This window comes from Lissotriton helveticus, chromosome 5_1 (assembly GCF_964261635.1).
Source record: "Lissotriton helveticus chromosome 5_1, aLisHel1.1, whole genome shotgun sequence".
Lineage (NCBI taxonomy): Eukaryota > Metazoa > Chordata > Amphibia > Caudata > Salamandridae > Lissotriton > Lissotriton helveticus.
In genome coordinates, this window is record NC_136065.1 from 770366374 (window position 1) to 770384711 (window position 18338).

The 18338-nt window shown below is 42.5% G+C and overlaps 1 protein-coding gene across 1 annotated transcript in view; it reads left to right on the forward strand.

Moving 5' to 3' along the window:
• COL13A1 (collagen type XIII alpha 1 chain) overlaps nucleotides 1–18338 on the forward strand; it is a 396595-nt gene that overhangs the window by 81638 nt on the left and 296619 nt on the right. The window contains exons 6-7 of the mRNA XM_078643241.1: nucleotides 4675–4701; nucleotides 4795–4821. Of these exons, the coding sequence (XP_078499367.1) occupies nucleotides 4675–4701; nucleotides 4795–4821 (54 nt within the window). The remainder of the gene's footprint in view (nucleotides 1–4674; nucleotides 4702–4794; nucleotides 4822–18338) is intronic.

Sequence of the window (18338 nt, forward strand, 5' to 3'; positions counted from 1 at the left end):
GTAAATAGATGGGGATGATAAGAGCCTCATAAAGAGTAGGGTTGGGCGCCCAGAATTAAGCTTTTGATGCACATATCACTGTGGCTGACATCCAGGTGTGAACTCTAGTCACTCCCATGCCTGGGTTGTGGGATTACCAGCTTCAAAGTCTCTTTACTGTGACAGATAGTTTTTCAAGAGCAAAAGGGAGAAGAGAAATGTAAATCTATAAAGACTCAGGCTTTAAATCACATACAGTGTCTGGAAATGGACTATAAGAAAGGGAGGCTGAGACCCCAAAATGTGTAATCTGCCAAGCATCCAACGTGGCTCTGTGAGGAGGAGAAGTTCTGTAAGACTTCTTCCTGTGACCAGGACTCGGGCCAATGCTTGCTAATCTAACTGCTGAGTGAGGGGACATCACCCATAGAAACCAAAACCACCTGCTCTGGAGCGTAGAGCACCAGTGCGTGCCCGCTTGATTTGACCAGTGTACCTTGTGAGGAAGAAACAAGTGCTGGAGCGAGCTAGGTCTAGCTGAGAGCCCAACCATGAGGAGAAGACAGCTACACCAACTATTGGGTTGCTGTCCATGTGCAGATTCCAGTCGGCTGCCCCGTATGCCAGAAGAGGGCAGCAGTGAAGATAGCTGTGAGCAGAGTACCACCTGGGCGATTGAAGAGACCATGTACACCTGGAAAGGTCACTGTGAAAGTTATTCCCGTCTCAAAAGGGCCAAAGCTTTGCGGAGCTTAGTGGCCACCCTGTATGCCAGGAGGGTCCGCCATAGTATGGAGTACTATGTGTTGAGGGCCTGTCTGCTTACCAAGATCAGCGTTCCCTGTGAGGAAGAGTAGAGTGTTGGAGAGAGCGAGGTCTAGTTGGGAGCCTAACCGAGTACACTCCCTAGGTAAGATATGAGGAGACAGCTGTTGCACCGATCATGTCATTGCCCATGTGCAGATTCAAGTTGGTGACCCCGCATGCCAGGAGAGGGCCACTGTGAAGATAGCCATAAACAGAGTGCCGTGTGGGGCCAGTGCACCCTGTGCGGTACTGGCTGCACTGCCCCATATGCCACGAGGGGCCACCATGAGAATTATTGTTGGATTAAAAGGGCCAAAGCTTTGCAGGACTAAACGGCGACCCCATATGCCAGGAGAGACCACTGTGGTACGTACTACTGTGTGGTGGGGGCTGGTGCCTTGGCCAGTAGGTTTATAGCAACCTCATATGCTAAAAGGGGCTGCCGATACCAAAGTTGCTGAGTATCAAGCTGTGTCCCTAATAACTGTGAACCGTGTGACTCACATAGAGAATTGTGCCTGAGTTGTCCCCATGAACTAAGGAGGATGCCATGAGTGTAAGGCCAATCCCTCGGCCCTTCCTGTTTAAGAGCACAAAACTTACCGTGGGGGAGGAGCATCGGACCACCTCCCATCGCTGCTGGTGCTAGCGGCACAAACTCACGAGAAAGCCTGAGTCAAGCGTGCTGCTGTACTTCCCTTTTGAGGCCGACTCTTTGGAGAGCACTGGGGCAGTGTGAGTGCCTGTGGTCATGGCACCCTCTGAGACACTGCAAGCTTCCGCTCTGAATGAGCGGGTAAGGCTGGTTATGGGCCTATTTGGCCGCGGGAGACTTGTTGCTAAGGATACTGTAGCCCCAAGACACTTTTGACAACTTTGCCAAGAGTCGGGATAGACTCTTGAGTTAAGGCCTATAGTGAGCATTCCCTGGATGCAGCCACAAATGAATGGGGAATAACCCCTACCACATTGCAAAGAGTGAGTGGGACAGAGATGAGTCAGCTCAAACTGGAGCCCCAACCCTGAGGGGAAATACTTATTTTTATTATTCAATAAGCATTTGACCGGACATTGATTTCTTGACATTGTTGTGTGCTCTTTGATTTATGAGTCATATTCCTGTATTCAGACCCTTCCCATGACCACCCCCATAGCTACCACTGAGTGTAGAAGGCGTACTTGGCCTAGGTGTTCCGGATCCATAGTATGTCAGGCCCCAGGACACCAGGAGTAAAAGGCCTTAAACCCCACAGTTGTGCCCTGTTCCCACCGCGTGCCCCCTAACCCACTGAAAGTTGTTGTGACGAGAGATCCACAGGCTTTTGGGCCTCCTGGACACATCTGACTTCGCGGTAGCATCTCGTGGTTTTCTGCTAAAAGCAGGCGACGGTATTTTGACTAGAGGCTCTGGTTTCATGGAGAGACTCCGTGTGAAGCGCACGCTGAGATCACCGAAGAGCGATCGAGAGAGGGAAGCAGTAATTCAGAGAATGTGTCTTGAAATAAACTGACCTTGGTGCTCTGCATTAGGTGAAACAAAGCCTAGTCTGTTATTTCCCGTCTCTCGCGGCCCACAGACCTATTAGACTGATGTTTGGCTTGGCTCGATGTCTACACACCATCAATTTTATACCATTATACAAACTTATTGTCCTGCTCGGTTGTTTATTGCTTCTCCCGGCACGGCTATTCTCACAGTGACCTCCACTTACAAAGGGGCAGAGGGTAGACGAGGCAAACCCGCGGACAGTAGACAGGAAATCCGTTTCTAACGCCATCCTGGTGCCATCCTTTGGAATACTCTACTAAGCGAAAAATAAGATATTCGGTGTGTTCCCCAGCACTCCTCCTGTGGGCTTCCTTTCACGTACATTTTCATTCATCCTACACCTGCCAGTCTGCATAATGAGAACTGAGCTTCATTTGAGGGCCCCCTCTGCGTGATCGTCTCCAGTTTCATCCCAAGCCTCGACAGCCAGCCAGCCTGTAGAAAACACGCGCTGACCTCAAGTGCGGTGCCCAGACCTCTCCTCGCTCACTCTCTCTAGCTCCTGGAGGAGTAGAGATGCGAGTTCAGCGCTTCACAAAATCTGTGAATAAATACATTCGAGGAACCACGGGTAGTGCCATCATGAGTAAGGATATTCCATCTTGAGATTCCAGTCCGAATTGAAAAAGTGCGATATTGTTGTCTGATACTGAAAACCATCCCTGGTTTTTTTTCTCGTTTTTTTTAATTGAAAATAATGTATTTATGCAACCTTTACCCTCAAGCCCACTCCGTATTTTCTCACTGTTGGTTGTGCTAATTATCCTGCTCTGAAGAGTGTTTAGTCTCCGTCCCCGCTCTTCTCTCTCTTTCACTCCGCACCTGCGCGGCTGCCTTTGAAAAAGTCTTCCTATAAACAGTGATCAGGCAGATCCTTGGAACGACAAGACAGAAATATTCCCACTTAAAAGCAGAGCCCTCATGTTAATTGACCAAACACAGAGATCCGGGATGGGACTGGTGGCCTTTTTTTTTTTAAATCATAGATTGGAACAATAAATAAACGCTGCTTGAAAGAGAACCTCAAAGTAGGAACAAGTCGCTGAGTTTGACCAGGCGTCCCCAAATCAGTCTCACAAAGAAAGGCTCGTGAAGCATAGGCGGCAAGCTGAGTGGCAATATGCATATATCAGTCTTGCCCCTCACACAAGCTGAATATTATAGTATTTTAGGGTGGTAAAGTAGTTTAGTGGGTTAAAGTGTTCACAGAAGCAATCTACTTGAAAACTGTAGGTCACAGGTTTGAAACCTAGGGGCTTATTTATGAGCTTGTGACACAGTGCTTGACAGGAAAAGGACGGGAATGTGCCATATTTAAGGCAATACAGAGGATTCTTGTCCTTTCTCTTTCCCTGGCGCTCTTTTGGCAGCTTAGCAGGCATCGGAGCACCATAATGAAGCACAAGGGTACCTCAGTTGCATGCAGGATTGTTTTTGTGCAGAAAGGGGCACCTTTCTGCTCAGAAACAATCCAGGAAGGCATATTTCTCCTTCTATGTGTGCAGCAGAAGGCAGCACCCATAAAAAGAGTAAGAAACGAGGCGAAATAGGGATATTTCTCTTCGTTACACCTCCCCTGGGAAGTGTATGATTCTAGCGCATCCCCAGGTTTACAAATTCTTGTGTCAAAATCCGTGAGAGTTGCAGAGGAACACCCACGCAATGCCCATGGAATGCCTTCCCAGGGCAGAATTATGCAAAGCAGCGCTTTGCACTGAATTGCGTTACTCCTGATTTATGGAGCCACTGAGGGCCCCGCAAAGTGGCTTTCCATGGCTTAAAAAATCTGACTTAGAGCTTTGCGTCATGCACATACCACGTTGTGTGGCTCAAACATGATGCAACCCTCCCATAAATAATCCTCAACTGTCTTCACACATGTACATAAAGGAGGGGAGAAATAATGAAAAGGGGGAAAGGTAGGAACGCAGGTCTTATTCAAAAGAGAGGTGAGAGAGACGCGTAAAAGGAGGGAAAAGAGGAAGAGCATGGAATGTGGAGAGAACAAAATTGACAAACAAAAACACAAGATAGATAGATAAATGGAAAGTAACATGAGTGAAAGGGGAAGAGAGGAAGGAAAGAGGAGAGAGAGATAGCAATTCTACACATTTTAGGGGTCAGAACATATACGCAGGGAACTGGATGTCCGCGTTCCATTGTTTAAAAACTCCATACACCAGGATCATCAGTCCAAAAATTTGGGGGTGAATATGCAAAAAAGCAAACTTTCCTTACGCTATCTGAACAAAATTTCGCCTTTTCACCCAGACTCGACAGTCTTCTACCACCCATCGATTTTTAAAGATAACTGACCTATAAAATGTTTTGTTTTTCAGGGTCCTCCTGGAACCAAAGGACAGTTGGTAAGTACTGAATTAAATTTGCTATCAATGAAAATGTGATTTCTGTTTTATTTCAAAGCATAGTTGTGAAACGTGTATTTTTTTGTCTTCTAGGGAATGGCAGGACAAAAAGGAGAAAAGGTAAGAGCTGCGGAGCAAAAGTTTGATTGTAACATGGGGTGCAAACTTTCCTGTTTTTGTTAGACATTTGTTGGAGATGTCCCGGTCCTTGAAAACATGTATATGTTAGAAATACCATAAAATGATAACAAAGGTGTGTCATATGTTGTTGATGGAATGGGATGAGCGTACATTAAATAGGTAGAACATGAAAAATAAATTCCTGTCCATAATAATTGACAAACAGTATATTGACATAAGGTAGAGAAAGCCAGAAATCGATTTACTAAATTTCGTAACATTTGTTGGAGAACATCTTACCAGATGCCTGAAATATCTCAAAGTTACTCTGACCTATCTATCGTCAGTCACTAAGATTTACTAAGACTTAAATCCAGACATGCCCAAAGCATCAAAGGCTCAGGAGTACATACAAATAAATCCAGCCCTGGTAAAGGCAAGACCTATTTAATTTCAAAGAAGTGGTCGCCATTGTCCCGGACTGCTTGGAAAGTGAAAGTGTGCAAGGTGCGCTGGATGTTGCAGGAAAGCATGTAGGGCCCGATGTAGGTAGGCAAATACTGGTCGGAAACGGCCGAAAATACCGATTTTCGGCCGTTTCCGACCGGTATGTGGTTATTGAGATGTAGGGGCATGTAAAATTACATAATCGGTAATTTTACCGATTCTGTAATTTTACCGATTCGGTAAAATACCGAATTGGTAAAAATACCGATTCTGTAATTTTAGATGTAGGTAGCACTGTTTTCAGTGCTACAAGGGTTTAAGAATTCGTTATTTACCACCAACTAGAAGTTGGTGGTAAATAATGAAAACCCTTCAAAAAGCATTTTTTTGCTTTAAAAAATGTGCCATGTTGCAGACATACATGCCCTAAGGGCATGTATGTCAGCAACATGTGCACCCATGCACAATTGAGGGGTGCAACAGGGTGTCAAAGTGCCACCCTGCCACCATTTAATGTTTCCCCCAATTACCGAATCGGTATTTACCGATTCGGTAATTGACTTTGATTCCTATGGGCCTCAAGGCCCATAGGAATCAATGGCAATTACCGAATCGGTAAATACCGATTCATTCATTACCGAATCATAACGATTCGGTAATTAATTCGGTAAATATACCTACATCCCGATTGCCAGTTCTTAAATACCGAATCGGTATGATTCGGTATTTAAGAATCGGTAATCTGGGATTACCTACATCGGGCCCGTAGTGTCTGCAGTAGGTGAAACTCATTAAAGAAAATAGTGCTTATAGACTAAATAAGACATACTGCGTAACAACAGAGGTAAAGGGTCAGTCCTCACGGGAGGTTACAAATGAAGAGAAGACGGTACTAAGGAGGGACTAATAAGCCTATTAACGTATCAGAAGCCAGCATTTATAAAGGACAATGACTCAAGCCAATACAAAATATCAATGGAGAGTTAGCGAGCTTCAAGTCCACACTGGAATACAGCGTGCCTCGCAGAGCAGTGCATGCAAGGCCCAGGCTCGACCTAAAAATGCATAAACAGTTATGGTGCAGCCCTCCTAAATCATCGTTCAAACCCACAACACACGGAGTCTGGCACACTCTGAGGAGCATTCCTCATCCCTGCTCTCCACAAAACCCCCACTCAGATCAGTGACAGTAACCTCAGAATCATTTGGAAAGCCATCATGAAATACAGAAAGTACTTAGATGCCAATTAATGGCCAATTGTGCGCTCTATGTATGCCACATAACAATTATAAGCTACTATTAACCCCTTGCCTGCGTGGCTGATTCCCCCGCTGTGCTGGGGGAGAGGGGGCGTGCACAGCGCCCCCGTGCTCATGACGAGCTCAGCTCGTCACGCAGCACAGTGGCGCTGTGCTCATGACGAGCTCAGCTCGTCCCGGCCACACCCTTTTCTTTGGAACGTTCAGCACAGCGGGGGAATTAGCCCCGCGTGTGAGCGTTGTGGCCGTTATGACGAGCTCAGCTTGTCATGAGCACACGGCCACCGTAGCTCATGGCGAGCTGAGCTCGTCATGAGCATGGGAGGTGTTAAAGACCATAATCCCTCTCTATTTATAAACTATTATTGCCACACTTCATAGTGTCGGGCAGTGCGCTATACGGATACCTATATCATTATAAAAACTGCTTCTTTCCAAATGCTGCAGCATTTATATTAATGTTCTGACCTAACAATAGTTGCAGTTTGAAAATATCTTTTGCTGCAGATGTACCTAAACAAGAAATATCAATTGCATTGTAAGAAATGCAAATAAAAGAGTCATTTACAGAAAACAACTTACAAAAGTAGGAGAGGGGAACACACAAAATTCAGAATAAATAAATAACCAGGGTATTAATACACATTCTTGTTTCAACTAGGTCCACAGTGTGTCAGAATTCAACATGATGTTGTAAAGTGATAGTGGATACATGAAGAGAGGAATTTAATGTCTTTAACGAAGGAAGCGTACAATTCCCGCATCTCGTTTCTAGACCGTAAAACAAAGAATCATTAAAGAAGAATATTTATCTAAAATACAAAATTGGTTAGAAGGTCTTTAAAGGATTATCATTTTTTTTAGCAGCAGTGTCTATGCGGAAAGCCTTCTAAGCGAGGGTGTGGGTGTTACATCAACAAATCTTAAATAAAGTGAGGAGGAAGTAACCTTGGACCTATGTATTAGTTCATGAACTTTATGAACAATTAGACATCCTTCCTGGGTTTAATAAACACAGATAAGGCACCTCCGATTGTCAGGTCAGGAAGAGAGACATTTTTTTTCTTTTTTAATAGAAATTTGTTGTCTGTCTGGTTCTGTAGCTAATGATCATGATATCGTGTGACATATGTGTACAATAATAATTTAAAAGAAACTGTTTGAATACTATTTTAAGACGTAGAGAGCTTGAACAAGTAATGCAACCAGGTGACACCATGTCTATACAGCAGTCTAGTGCTTACTTCTAAAAACAATAGTAACTTAGAACCTGAATTAACTTGGCTCAATTCACATGAACCACGGCTGCAACTCCCAGAATGCTCTGGGTTACTGAATGAAAACCCAGAAATGGGGCACGATGCCTCTGGTGACACAGATGTATCTGGTATACTCTCGCACAACATTTGACTACTTTCCGTGTACTTCGAACGTTTTCTTCTCTTTTTCCTGGACATACTACTACTGCACAAGTGTGACATCTTATTTTTAGAGAGTACAGCCTCTGACAGGCGTTTAACATTTAGGTTAATATTAACCTTTCAGTTTATCAGAAACATTCTACACTGAAATATGTATTTTTTCAACAAGTAACACAATAACAACGCGTTTCGTGTGTATGCTTGCTTCTCCAATTGGTGTCAGAAGGTTTTCTGCCTTTTGATGCTTTGTTTGAATGTGGTAGATCACAGTGATGCCATCGCAAATGGGGGTAGGCTGTAGGTATCTTTTCATGGAGTGGCCAAGAGGAGTGGACCTGGATTTACTGCAGCTCATGAATTGTGGCACTAAATCTACTTTCACCTCTAATGCCATCCAACCAATGGGTCAGTTGGGAGAAAACAAAAAAAAAAAAGAATCCATAATGGCAGGAGAAACATTCCACTAAAACATATATTACACAAGATCTACCCATGAAGAAATTATCCATGGAAAATGATTTCCCTATTTTTTCACAAATGTGTCCAATAGACAGAGCTGTGCAGATTTTATTGGATTTTCGCCATTCCTACACCCAGGCAAACTGACGAACTTCGACAAACTTGGTTGCATATTTTCATTTTCAGGTTTAAAAACAAAGATTTGTTGGGGTCTAATGGCTGGCACTTGATTCCATACCACAGAGGCTATACACATCTAGATAAAACTCCAACATAGGGGTTTGCAGTACCAAATAGAGTTTGTTTCACAGACTAAACAAGATTGCATTTTTTGTATTAAAGTTTCTTCTATAATGCTCACATTAGGAAAAGGGCTATGAAATATGGCAAAAAGGTCTTTCCATTGTGCTGTCTGGTTTCAAGATATGCATAAGTGCACTGCTATAATGACATAAATCTAATTTGGTAATTTATAGCACAGCAGTATAATTACATAAATTCATGCCATCAGACATAATGGTTACTTACTTGTGACCAAACCATGCCGATAGTGAATCCTAACAATGTTCCTCGTGACATGTACGGAAGGGGTTTGTGATCAATATGCTAGAGTATTAAGGTAAAAAAAAAAAGAGCTCTTGTCCACCAATAAGTGGCAAGATTCTTCATAGGGCCCCCTCCTTGCACCTGTGGAGGGAGTCCTTGTACCCAAATGTTCTGAAGTAGGGGAGGCAACATCGTGCTGTAGTGACCTAAACATCTTTGAATGGTATAAATAACTTTTGGCTAATTGAACATTACAAATGGATCACACCCTTTGTAACACAAAAACCCCATTGAAACTTTCTCAGACATGTGGGTCCAGGAAGATTTGCCACAAAGACCCTCACAAGAAAAGCTTTATTTGCCTGCGTTGAGCTAATCATGTGACAAGAAGCTGTGAGACCTGCCAGATATTTAATCACAAGACTCTCCATGACTTGGAGGCGAGTACTTAGCAAATTCTTGGTGAGATAGGGCCTGGAACAATTCAACAAAGCTTGTACCTGCAGATTTGACCAAGAACCACAAATGAGAGCTGGTAGGAGCCGCAACCACAGAAACTCAGGTAGCCCTCTACCCCTGAGCCCTCTGATCTTATCTCTAAAGCGCACACTTCTGGTATGGTTGGAGAGCTTCTAATGAGGGTCTCAAAATCTAAGGCCTTTCCCACTTCAACAGCATCTCCTCAGCTTCATTTTCTTAGGAATCTCCTTCACCCTAAACAAAGACACCTTCAACAACATCATGTAAGTTCTTGTGCTAAATCAATATGATACTGGTGCTGAAGGTTTATTGTTGACTGTACTGTTTATGATGGAGGCAAGTTTGCTTTAGGGGCAACATTAATAACCTCATTGTTAAGGGTTCAACCCTCTTCTACAACCATCCCAACGACGACCTTGTGACTATTGAATCCACTTTGCCGATGGCATTGTCAAGGCCCTTAAATATGATGACAACCCATTCTTTAGTTTCACATTTGTTACATTACAGACAACATCTCGATTAATAGTTTCACCCTAGGTGGCACCTCGAACGATATCCTCATCGACAATTCCACCATTGACGACACGCCCATCAATGACCTTTTTTCCATCGGTCCCTTGAAAGTTCTCTAGATCCGAGCCTATCCTTAATGGAGTCTTTTTCACCAATTAATATTACTCCACTCATAAATCCTAAAAGCACCTCATTCATATGATGGAAGCATCATTGCACTGGGAACTGACCCTTAGGACTTTTCCCTGGGATCTGAAATCGATCATTATAGTGGGCCTTCTTACCAGTAGGCCACTGTGCTAAAGTTACCAGTGGATTTCCTTGAATTTGTTAGAAACATCATGGAGAATGTTGTGATTGCTTACTCCCACTGATGTTTCAGATGCCTGCCATGAGTCAGAATCGTCTGACCAACCCTAATTTAAAATATCTTCAAGAGAAGATCACCCCCCTATCATCAATTGTTCATTTGTAAAAGTGGTTGCAGGTGATGGGCACTGCACTTATTCCTGGGGACTAGGAAATATTTTCATCAAACTTTGACACAAAACAAGAGAGAGAAAGCCAGAAATGGGAGAAAGAAGGAGTAAGAAAACGAAAGAAAAACATAACAAAGCAAGAACATAGGAATGAGAAAGAACCTACAAAAGCTATACAAAGTGACAGGAAGTGTAATGTGAAGAAAGATGCATGAGGTGGATTTGGTAACCCTGAATTTCTCCCGTGCTGGCAGTGGTCTCTAAACAATACCTTTGGCCCATGCAGTTATGTTTTGAATGTATTTCTGCCTATTATGCTATATGGAGTTTACTTTCATCAGAAAACAGTTTCTGGCCCATGACCATTGTGACTGACCTGCAGGTGGGAGCTAGAGCTGTACTGTACCAAATCTTAAATTTCACAATACCTACCAAATCTCAAATTTCGGAATATTCGACTGTCCCATTTGCCACAGGATTCATCCTATGAGAAATTGCAGGCTACTAAAAAATCGACTTCTTTCATGTTCATGGCTGGCATATTAAATGTACAGCGCCTAGTAAAATCTTTAACTTAACAATAATTGAAGTGACTATGGTAACACAATATTTACTATGTTATAGATGTACTTAACTCTTCTAAACTCTGTATTTTTTATTACCCTTTGGATTTATAGTATAAAAAAGAACCAGATCTCCCCACTGAAGGCGAAATTGTATTTACACACTGTATAGCACTTATCAACAGAAGGCAGAAGGCAGTGGCATAGATAATTGGTCTCGGCAAAGGGAGTGCCTAATTACAGAGACGGTGAAAGGGGTGTTGTGGCAAGAATGAAACAATTAGCATGCAGGCTGCTGCATATGTCCAAATGGAAAACGCACAATCCGATGCGGGCAGACATATATAGCGTAAAAAGATGTGCACGCATAAGGAGCACACACACAGACTTGGGCCCACTAGAAATACAAAAGTACATTTAAGGCATACCCTGAATACACTAATCCAGTCAAAAACTGACACACAGACAAAGCACATGGATGGGGTTTCACCTGGTAGACATGCACAGTGCATTTCTAGAAGCACCTACTGATACATACGTGGAGTAAATGCACACACTGATATAGAGAACTCAGATTTTATTACATTTATGAAGCAGAGTCTTGTTCAAACGCTCCAAGTTGATTTAGATTCTAGCAGATATAACTAAACAAAAGAAAAGTATTATATAAAAATATAGGCGTAAAGTCAAACATTATAGTTTGCTGTTATGAAGCACTCATGCTCACACTGCCTTCCATATACATGCACAGGAATCTTATGCATGATTATGCTTTTTTAAGTCACTTGTAGCGCTCAATATACACCGAGCGGTCTCAGGGCACTCCTCTGTGTTTCGACTTCTTTTGCTCCATTCTTCTGTGATGTACCTGTTTGTCAGGCAAACTGTTTGTTTATTTAGGCATTATTATACAGAGCAATTTATTTATTTATTTATTTGTGTATTTTTATATATCGGTGGACATTATGTCATGATTCTAAAGCACTTTATTGTAGAACTAGGTTATTAGTAAGACACAAGATTACATTATCCTAAGATGTTGCTACATTTAAATAAAGTAAAAGCAGAGTGTGGTATAAATTGCAGCAGTCATAATATTTGTATAACAGGGTGTGGACAGGCAATACATGTAGGACAAGTCTAATGAAATGAGGTAGAGAGTGACGCCTCAAGGCACCGATCAGTGTAGAGACTAGCCCAGAGAGGCAACATCCTAAAAAGAGATTACAGGGTCATGTGACCCGAAACTTGTTTAGACACAAGGGGTGGGTGTGCTTCCTTCGCTTCGAGCAATCACTTTAACTAAACCAAAGCACTGTAAATTACATTAAATATAACTCACATTCAATCAAGGTTTATTTAACAAATGTGTCACATGTTGAACTGCAGCCTCAGTCAGGAATGAAAGCTACAAAAAGGAGCTTTTCTGAAACCTTCCTCTGCCTTTGGACCTCCTCTGCCTTTTCGGATGTGATGTATCCTGCTGGACACAGTCTAGTGTTTCTGCCAGCCAATCCCCCGAGGGCTGGCCCACACACACAAAAACAATATTTGAAAAAAATATTATTGTCTACGGGTGCTCGTGGAAGACATTTTCTATGGACTGGAATCTAGAGAATGATAAAGTGATTCTGGTATTTTACTTACCTCTACTGGTCGTTTTCTATCAAGAAAGTTCAATAGAGGCAGTTGCCTAAAAAATAAAGAAAGAAAGTCCCTCAGCAGAAAGCAATTCATGTATTTTACGGACTTCTACTGGTCGTTTTCTATCAAGACAGTTAAATAGAAGCAGTTGAATAAGCAGAAGGCAATTATGGTATTTTACTAACCTCTACTGGTCGTTTTCTATCAAGACAGTTAAATAGCGGCAGTTGAACAGAAAAAAAGTCCCTAAGCGGAAGCATACAAGTCCTGGGGATGATCTCTAGAACCTACAAAGTACATACACATATAAGTATATACTAAATTATATACAAGAGGTCTCGAATGCTCGACCTAAAGACATGTTGTGCTTTAAAATGTGGCCCATGACTGCTCACTCACTCAGAGTTCCGAAAGCCACCGCTACGGCAGTTGCAGATGGACAGCACAGGACAAGGTCGCACCTCCGTGGTCTCCTGCATTTTCTACAATATACTTGGAAAGAGGATTTACACTTGCCTCGAAGTCTATTTGTCAACGTTACACATGGCGACAAGTTGTTTGGCATATGTCCATCCTATTTCTTGCACTTTCCTCCTTTGGGAAGCATGAAGTACTGTGATTAGTCCCTTGCAGTGCACTGCAGGTTTACCACTTCATTGTGTGTCAATTCCAGAGTACAATCTGGCCCTTGAGTGACTTGCTCAGCACTTTGGCTGAAGTAGCTTGCCAGCCAGTGCCTTTGTGACCAAGTGTCATTTGAAGCAGACAAAGGACTCCTTCTAGCCTCATTTGCTGCTGTGCAACATGTGACCAGTGATGTCAACACGTGATGTGCTGTGGCCATTTCAGATTGTGGCATAGTTCATTGCTACACATAGGAAAGTAGACTTTTCCTCACATTTTGTGACTATTTCAGAAGGATTTCAACTCTTTTCACTTGCTTTGCAACCATTCCTTGGACAGTTCTGTGGCACTGTGTGACAGGTTTACTTTTTATACGTTCAGGAGTATTGGATCTGCTGGGGTTAATTGGGCTAATCTTAAAAGAGTTAATAAAGTTGCCATTTCTATTTGAGCAAGGTAATCTTGGGGAGGGTGGAGTGGTTAAGAAGGTATGAGCTGGAGCATGGAACAGTTCAGTTAACCTTTTGCTGGCCATAAAACAACACAGCATTTTCTTAGTACGAAAGAAATGCATGTTTCAGGTAAACCACCTTCAAAGCTCCATCGACTGAGCAGAGCTATACTGCAATTCTAATTCTGCTACAAGTTCTACAGTCATGCGCAGGCTGCTAATCAGATGATCAGGTTGGAAACTAGCAGAAGTTTATTTTAACGTTCTAACTAGTCGCACCCATAAGGTTAGACTTTGCCTTTTCAAAACATCTGGAATTAGGAGGAATGCAGGGTCTCCAAAGGCTCTCCACTTAACCACTTCTATTGAACATCTTCAACAAGCCACTGTTAATCATTAGGGAAGGAACCCTGCAGTTCCATTTATATAGAGATGCTGTTTACGCACTAAAAAAAAAAGTACATTTAATAAAAGTAGAGCTGGTCACCTCTAGGTAAATAAAAGTGAACAAAAATTGAATGCCATCAACTTAAAGCTTCAGCTGTTAAGATTAGGCACTAGAATGGTTTGCAACACCCACATTCCTCCGAATTATTTGGGCATTGTATGAATCACAAACCTCAACTTTCAATCCAATTCAGGCAAGTGGCCAAATCAACCATCTTTTGTCTTACAAAATTAAAACAAACAGTGCCTTAAATTGACAAAATGAGCCATAACAGCAGTCACTCTTAGGAATTCTAAAGTAGATTATGCTATAGAAGTAGTGGTTGGTGGCTCTAACAGTCAGACAACATGGCTTCATGATGTCCAAACAAATGAGCAAAACTGAGTCTTAACTAATAGAAGGAAGAATTAGAAATTATCAGGACTGGCCTAAACTTTTGAAATGAGTTGGCCTTATTCAAATGGAGGTTTAAAATGACCTGTATGGTATTTAAATATATTCAATCCTTCAGTTATTTGTATAAACCTTGATCTATGAATTAGCATTACCTAGTAGGAGCCATTACTTCAGTAATGAATAAGGTCGCAGACCAATGCTCCAACACTCTATGGCATATTGGTAGTAAACAATAAACATACTTCTTCAGCAGAGGTAACACTCGCCACACATTAAGCTGCTCCTCTAAAAAAAACAAATAAGGTACAAAAAGGGTTAGGCTACATTGTATAGGTTTACATCTAAATCATCAATCGTACAACCTGGAAAGTGCCTGAGCAATGTATTTGATAAGGCTTGATTGAAGACTGTAACTCAATGCTCGGTTTGAGGGGAGATTAGTTTATTTTTTAAACATAAAGTTGATGTGAATTTGTCCTCTCCAGGTAAGGAAATCTTCGGAGTTGGGCTGCTTGCAGTCACTGTGCATTCGATATTCATGGGCTAGAATAGTGGCTAGGTTGCAGGTGATCAGTTAGCCATTAGTGCCTGTGGCAGGGTAAACTCATGGTTGGCTTCAAGGCAGGTAGACACTTGCATTAGACATACCAAAACTTCTAGCAAATTCTTGATTAGCGCATTTTTACCCCAAACATTGTCAGTGGATCACTGATAATAAAGTGGGGAGGGGGGATTGGAGGTGGGCGCTTGTGCAATTGTACATATCCTTTTGTAGTTACTCTATAGTATTGCCCTGGGGAATTTGTTAGATGGTTCCTGTGCCAGGGGACCAAGTTATGGCCCGGTTGCCCAGGTTTCCTCCCTTAGGGTGCAAGAGGGTGGTCCCTCATTAGGGTTAGCACTGGAATGCTTGTTGTGGGCGCAGCTTTCTAGTGGGCCCGGCTTCCTCGTGCATAGGAGCAGGTGAGTTTGTCCAGAGTTAAAACTTTGTAAGAACACCAGGAGTTAGCAGAAGGGGCCCTATTCACTTCTCCAGGGCGGAAAGGGTCAGCCTGGTGGTCAACCATGACTCTAGACAGAGAAAAGGTTAAAAGATTGAGGTCTAGCTAGCTGTGCAGGTTTTGAATGATTGGTAAGTAATGTGTATTGTTGAAAATTGTATATGTAATGTGTATTTTCTATCTCCTATTTGTAATTGGTAAGTAATGTGTATTGTTGAAAATTGTATATGCAATGTGTATTTTCTATCTCCTATTTGTAATAATTAAGATTTAAGAAGTGTTTTCTCAAAACCAATGAGATGCGTCTCAGGCTAATTTTTCTAACTCGTCTGCATATAGGATAATCACAACACGATTCCAAAGTCTAAGCCAGTCTATCAAATGCCTACTGGCTGGACCGTCGTTATCAGACTTTGCATGGGCTTCCTGAATAACCCTTGAACAGCTCACATGAAGATACTCCACCCCTTTCATAATTAAGTTATTAAAACAATGAAATATTACAAACTAGAAGGTGCCCCATAATAATCACGCCAGTGCTGTTCTGGACAAACAATAAAGACCCCATCTGGACAAATACTCAGCTGCATATGGCAGAGCAGGTAGGAGTACAAACTCACGGATGAGGCGCGGTACTTCTATACCAATGAGAAAACCAGACTGCATAATTACAAAAGGTCTCCATGAGCAACTTGTACATTATTATGCCATGACAAACCACCTCCGATTACAAACTAAGGTGAAGCAAACGTTGACAACTACAGTACGGGTAAAGGTTAACTACTTCAACAATACAATCCACTTACACAGACCACAGATCATACAAAGGAACCTAAACCGATTTATAACCATACAACTGCTTTGCACACATCAAGTAGGACAGATATCCTCTCCTTCTGTTCTAGCCAGATCTACATCAGACCTTACTAAGGGAGACAGCGTGTGAACTTCTATGCACCCTAAATATCAAATTCTATTTTCTGAAGCAGATAACGGCATTCATTATATAATGATTTTAACAACAAAATACCAACATGTATGCTACAAATCCTAAATTTGAAATTGGAATTTTAATATGTGCCCATCCCACTACCAGAGAACGGCAGGACATATCTGTAGCAGAACAAACATGTACAAACAGAGGGCTGAAGGTTGTAAACACAAAGCCAGATACTGAAATAAGACTGCTATTTCGAAAAGCGTGCAGACCGAGGCACAGCTATGCAACACAGCTTGCTCTATGAATCACACCCCAGCCCATGTTAACCAGCATCATCTATGCCTTCGTAGGATAAAACATCACAAGAGGCAGGGGCGCTCTTTCCCTATCCTAACGAACAGAGGCTCACTCTACCGAACAGGAAGGAATGACTCCAGCCAGGGCCGGTCTTTGGCATCGGACAACAAGGGGAACCTAGGCCTGGGCATCAAAATCAAAGTGCCCCCCATTAGTAAACCTGGTTGCTAAAAAAGTGGCCACATTTGCAAGTCAGGCCAGTTTTGAACTCATGAAGACAGCTGCAAGAGTATTTTGCAAGGTATGGGAGAATGCATGCATTTGTTTGCTGCAGGCGATGTTTGTGGTAATTTCAGGTAAACCAACCTTAAAAAACTGCAAACATGTCTATATAGAGGCTCACAAACTTCTAAAAAACTGCCCTACACACTGATCTGTCAGATATGTCCATTGGACACTTCCAGATTGTGCTATAAACCAGTCAGACCCTGGTGGGAATTCCACCAACAACAAGGGCCTCACACCAGTAGCGGGCCCCTGTTATAGGACCGATTTGCAAAACTTTTGTTTACACTTTGTTCGTGGCAAGCCACTTTTCTGTATATAGGTCTGTGATCTGTTAACGTTCACAAAACCCAGGACTAGATACTTGTGGGAGATTTCCAAAAGTAAAAAAGCACTTTAACAACTTTCAACCCACATACAAACATATTCATCAACAAAATTAGGTGTGCTAAACATCCTTGAAGGGAGCATCACTGCACCCCCTTACTTCCTCTAGTGACCCTATCCAGTCCCGTTGTCAGTGGTATTGCCTTCCCTCACATCCCTTACCTAATTCCTAGCCACGCCCCTGGACCACGCTCAACAACAGCTTAAAATCCATCACCCTGTGCTCTCCTACAGCCTCATAACATAAGCCCATGGCCTTCCTTTGGCACCAGTTATCACTCTGCCTGACCCCTCAACCTGGCAGCAGGTGTGCCCCATCTCTCTAGAAAACACCTTGGTGCCACTCAGGGCACTCACCAGTGTCACTCTCCTCATCTGCGTCTGACCCAGCTTCGCCGAAGCTTCCAGCCATACCGTATACTGCATGCCTCGCAAAGCTAGCAGTGAATGCGCGGCAACGCTATGCGAGACCTAAAAAGCACGCTTTCTGGACCAAGACCTACCTTCTTGCCAAATTTGTTGTAATTACGTTCAGCAGTTTGGGCTGTAGCTTTGTCTAAAGTTCCTAAGGAAATTAACACGGGGAAAATGTGTTTTGGGACCACCCTTTTTTCTCGACCCCCGCTTGACGAATCACCCTAACACTTTCAAGATTGGAGCTGACCTGAGTGAACTATTAGTTCGGAAAATGTCGTGAAGATTCATCAAACGGCACCAAATATATTGGCAAAAGAAAAAACACTTTTTGAATAGAAACAAGGTCCTAACTATAACTACCTACTGGCGAGCGCCAGTAGGTAATGTATATATATATATATATATATATATATATATATATATATATATATAGGCTTGCACTTTAATGGATGAATT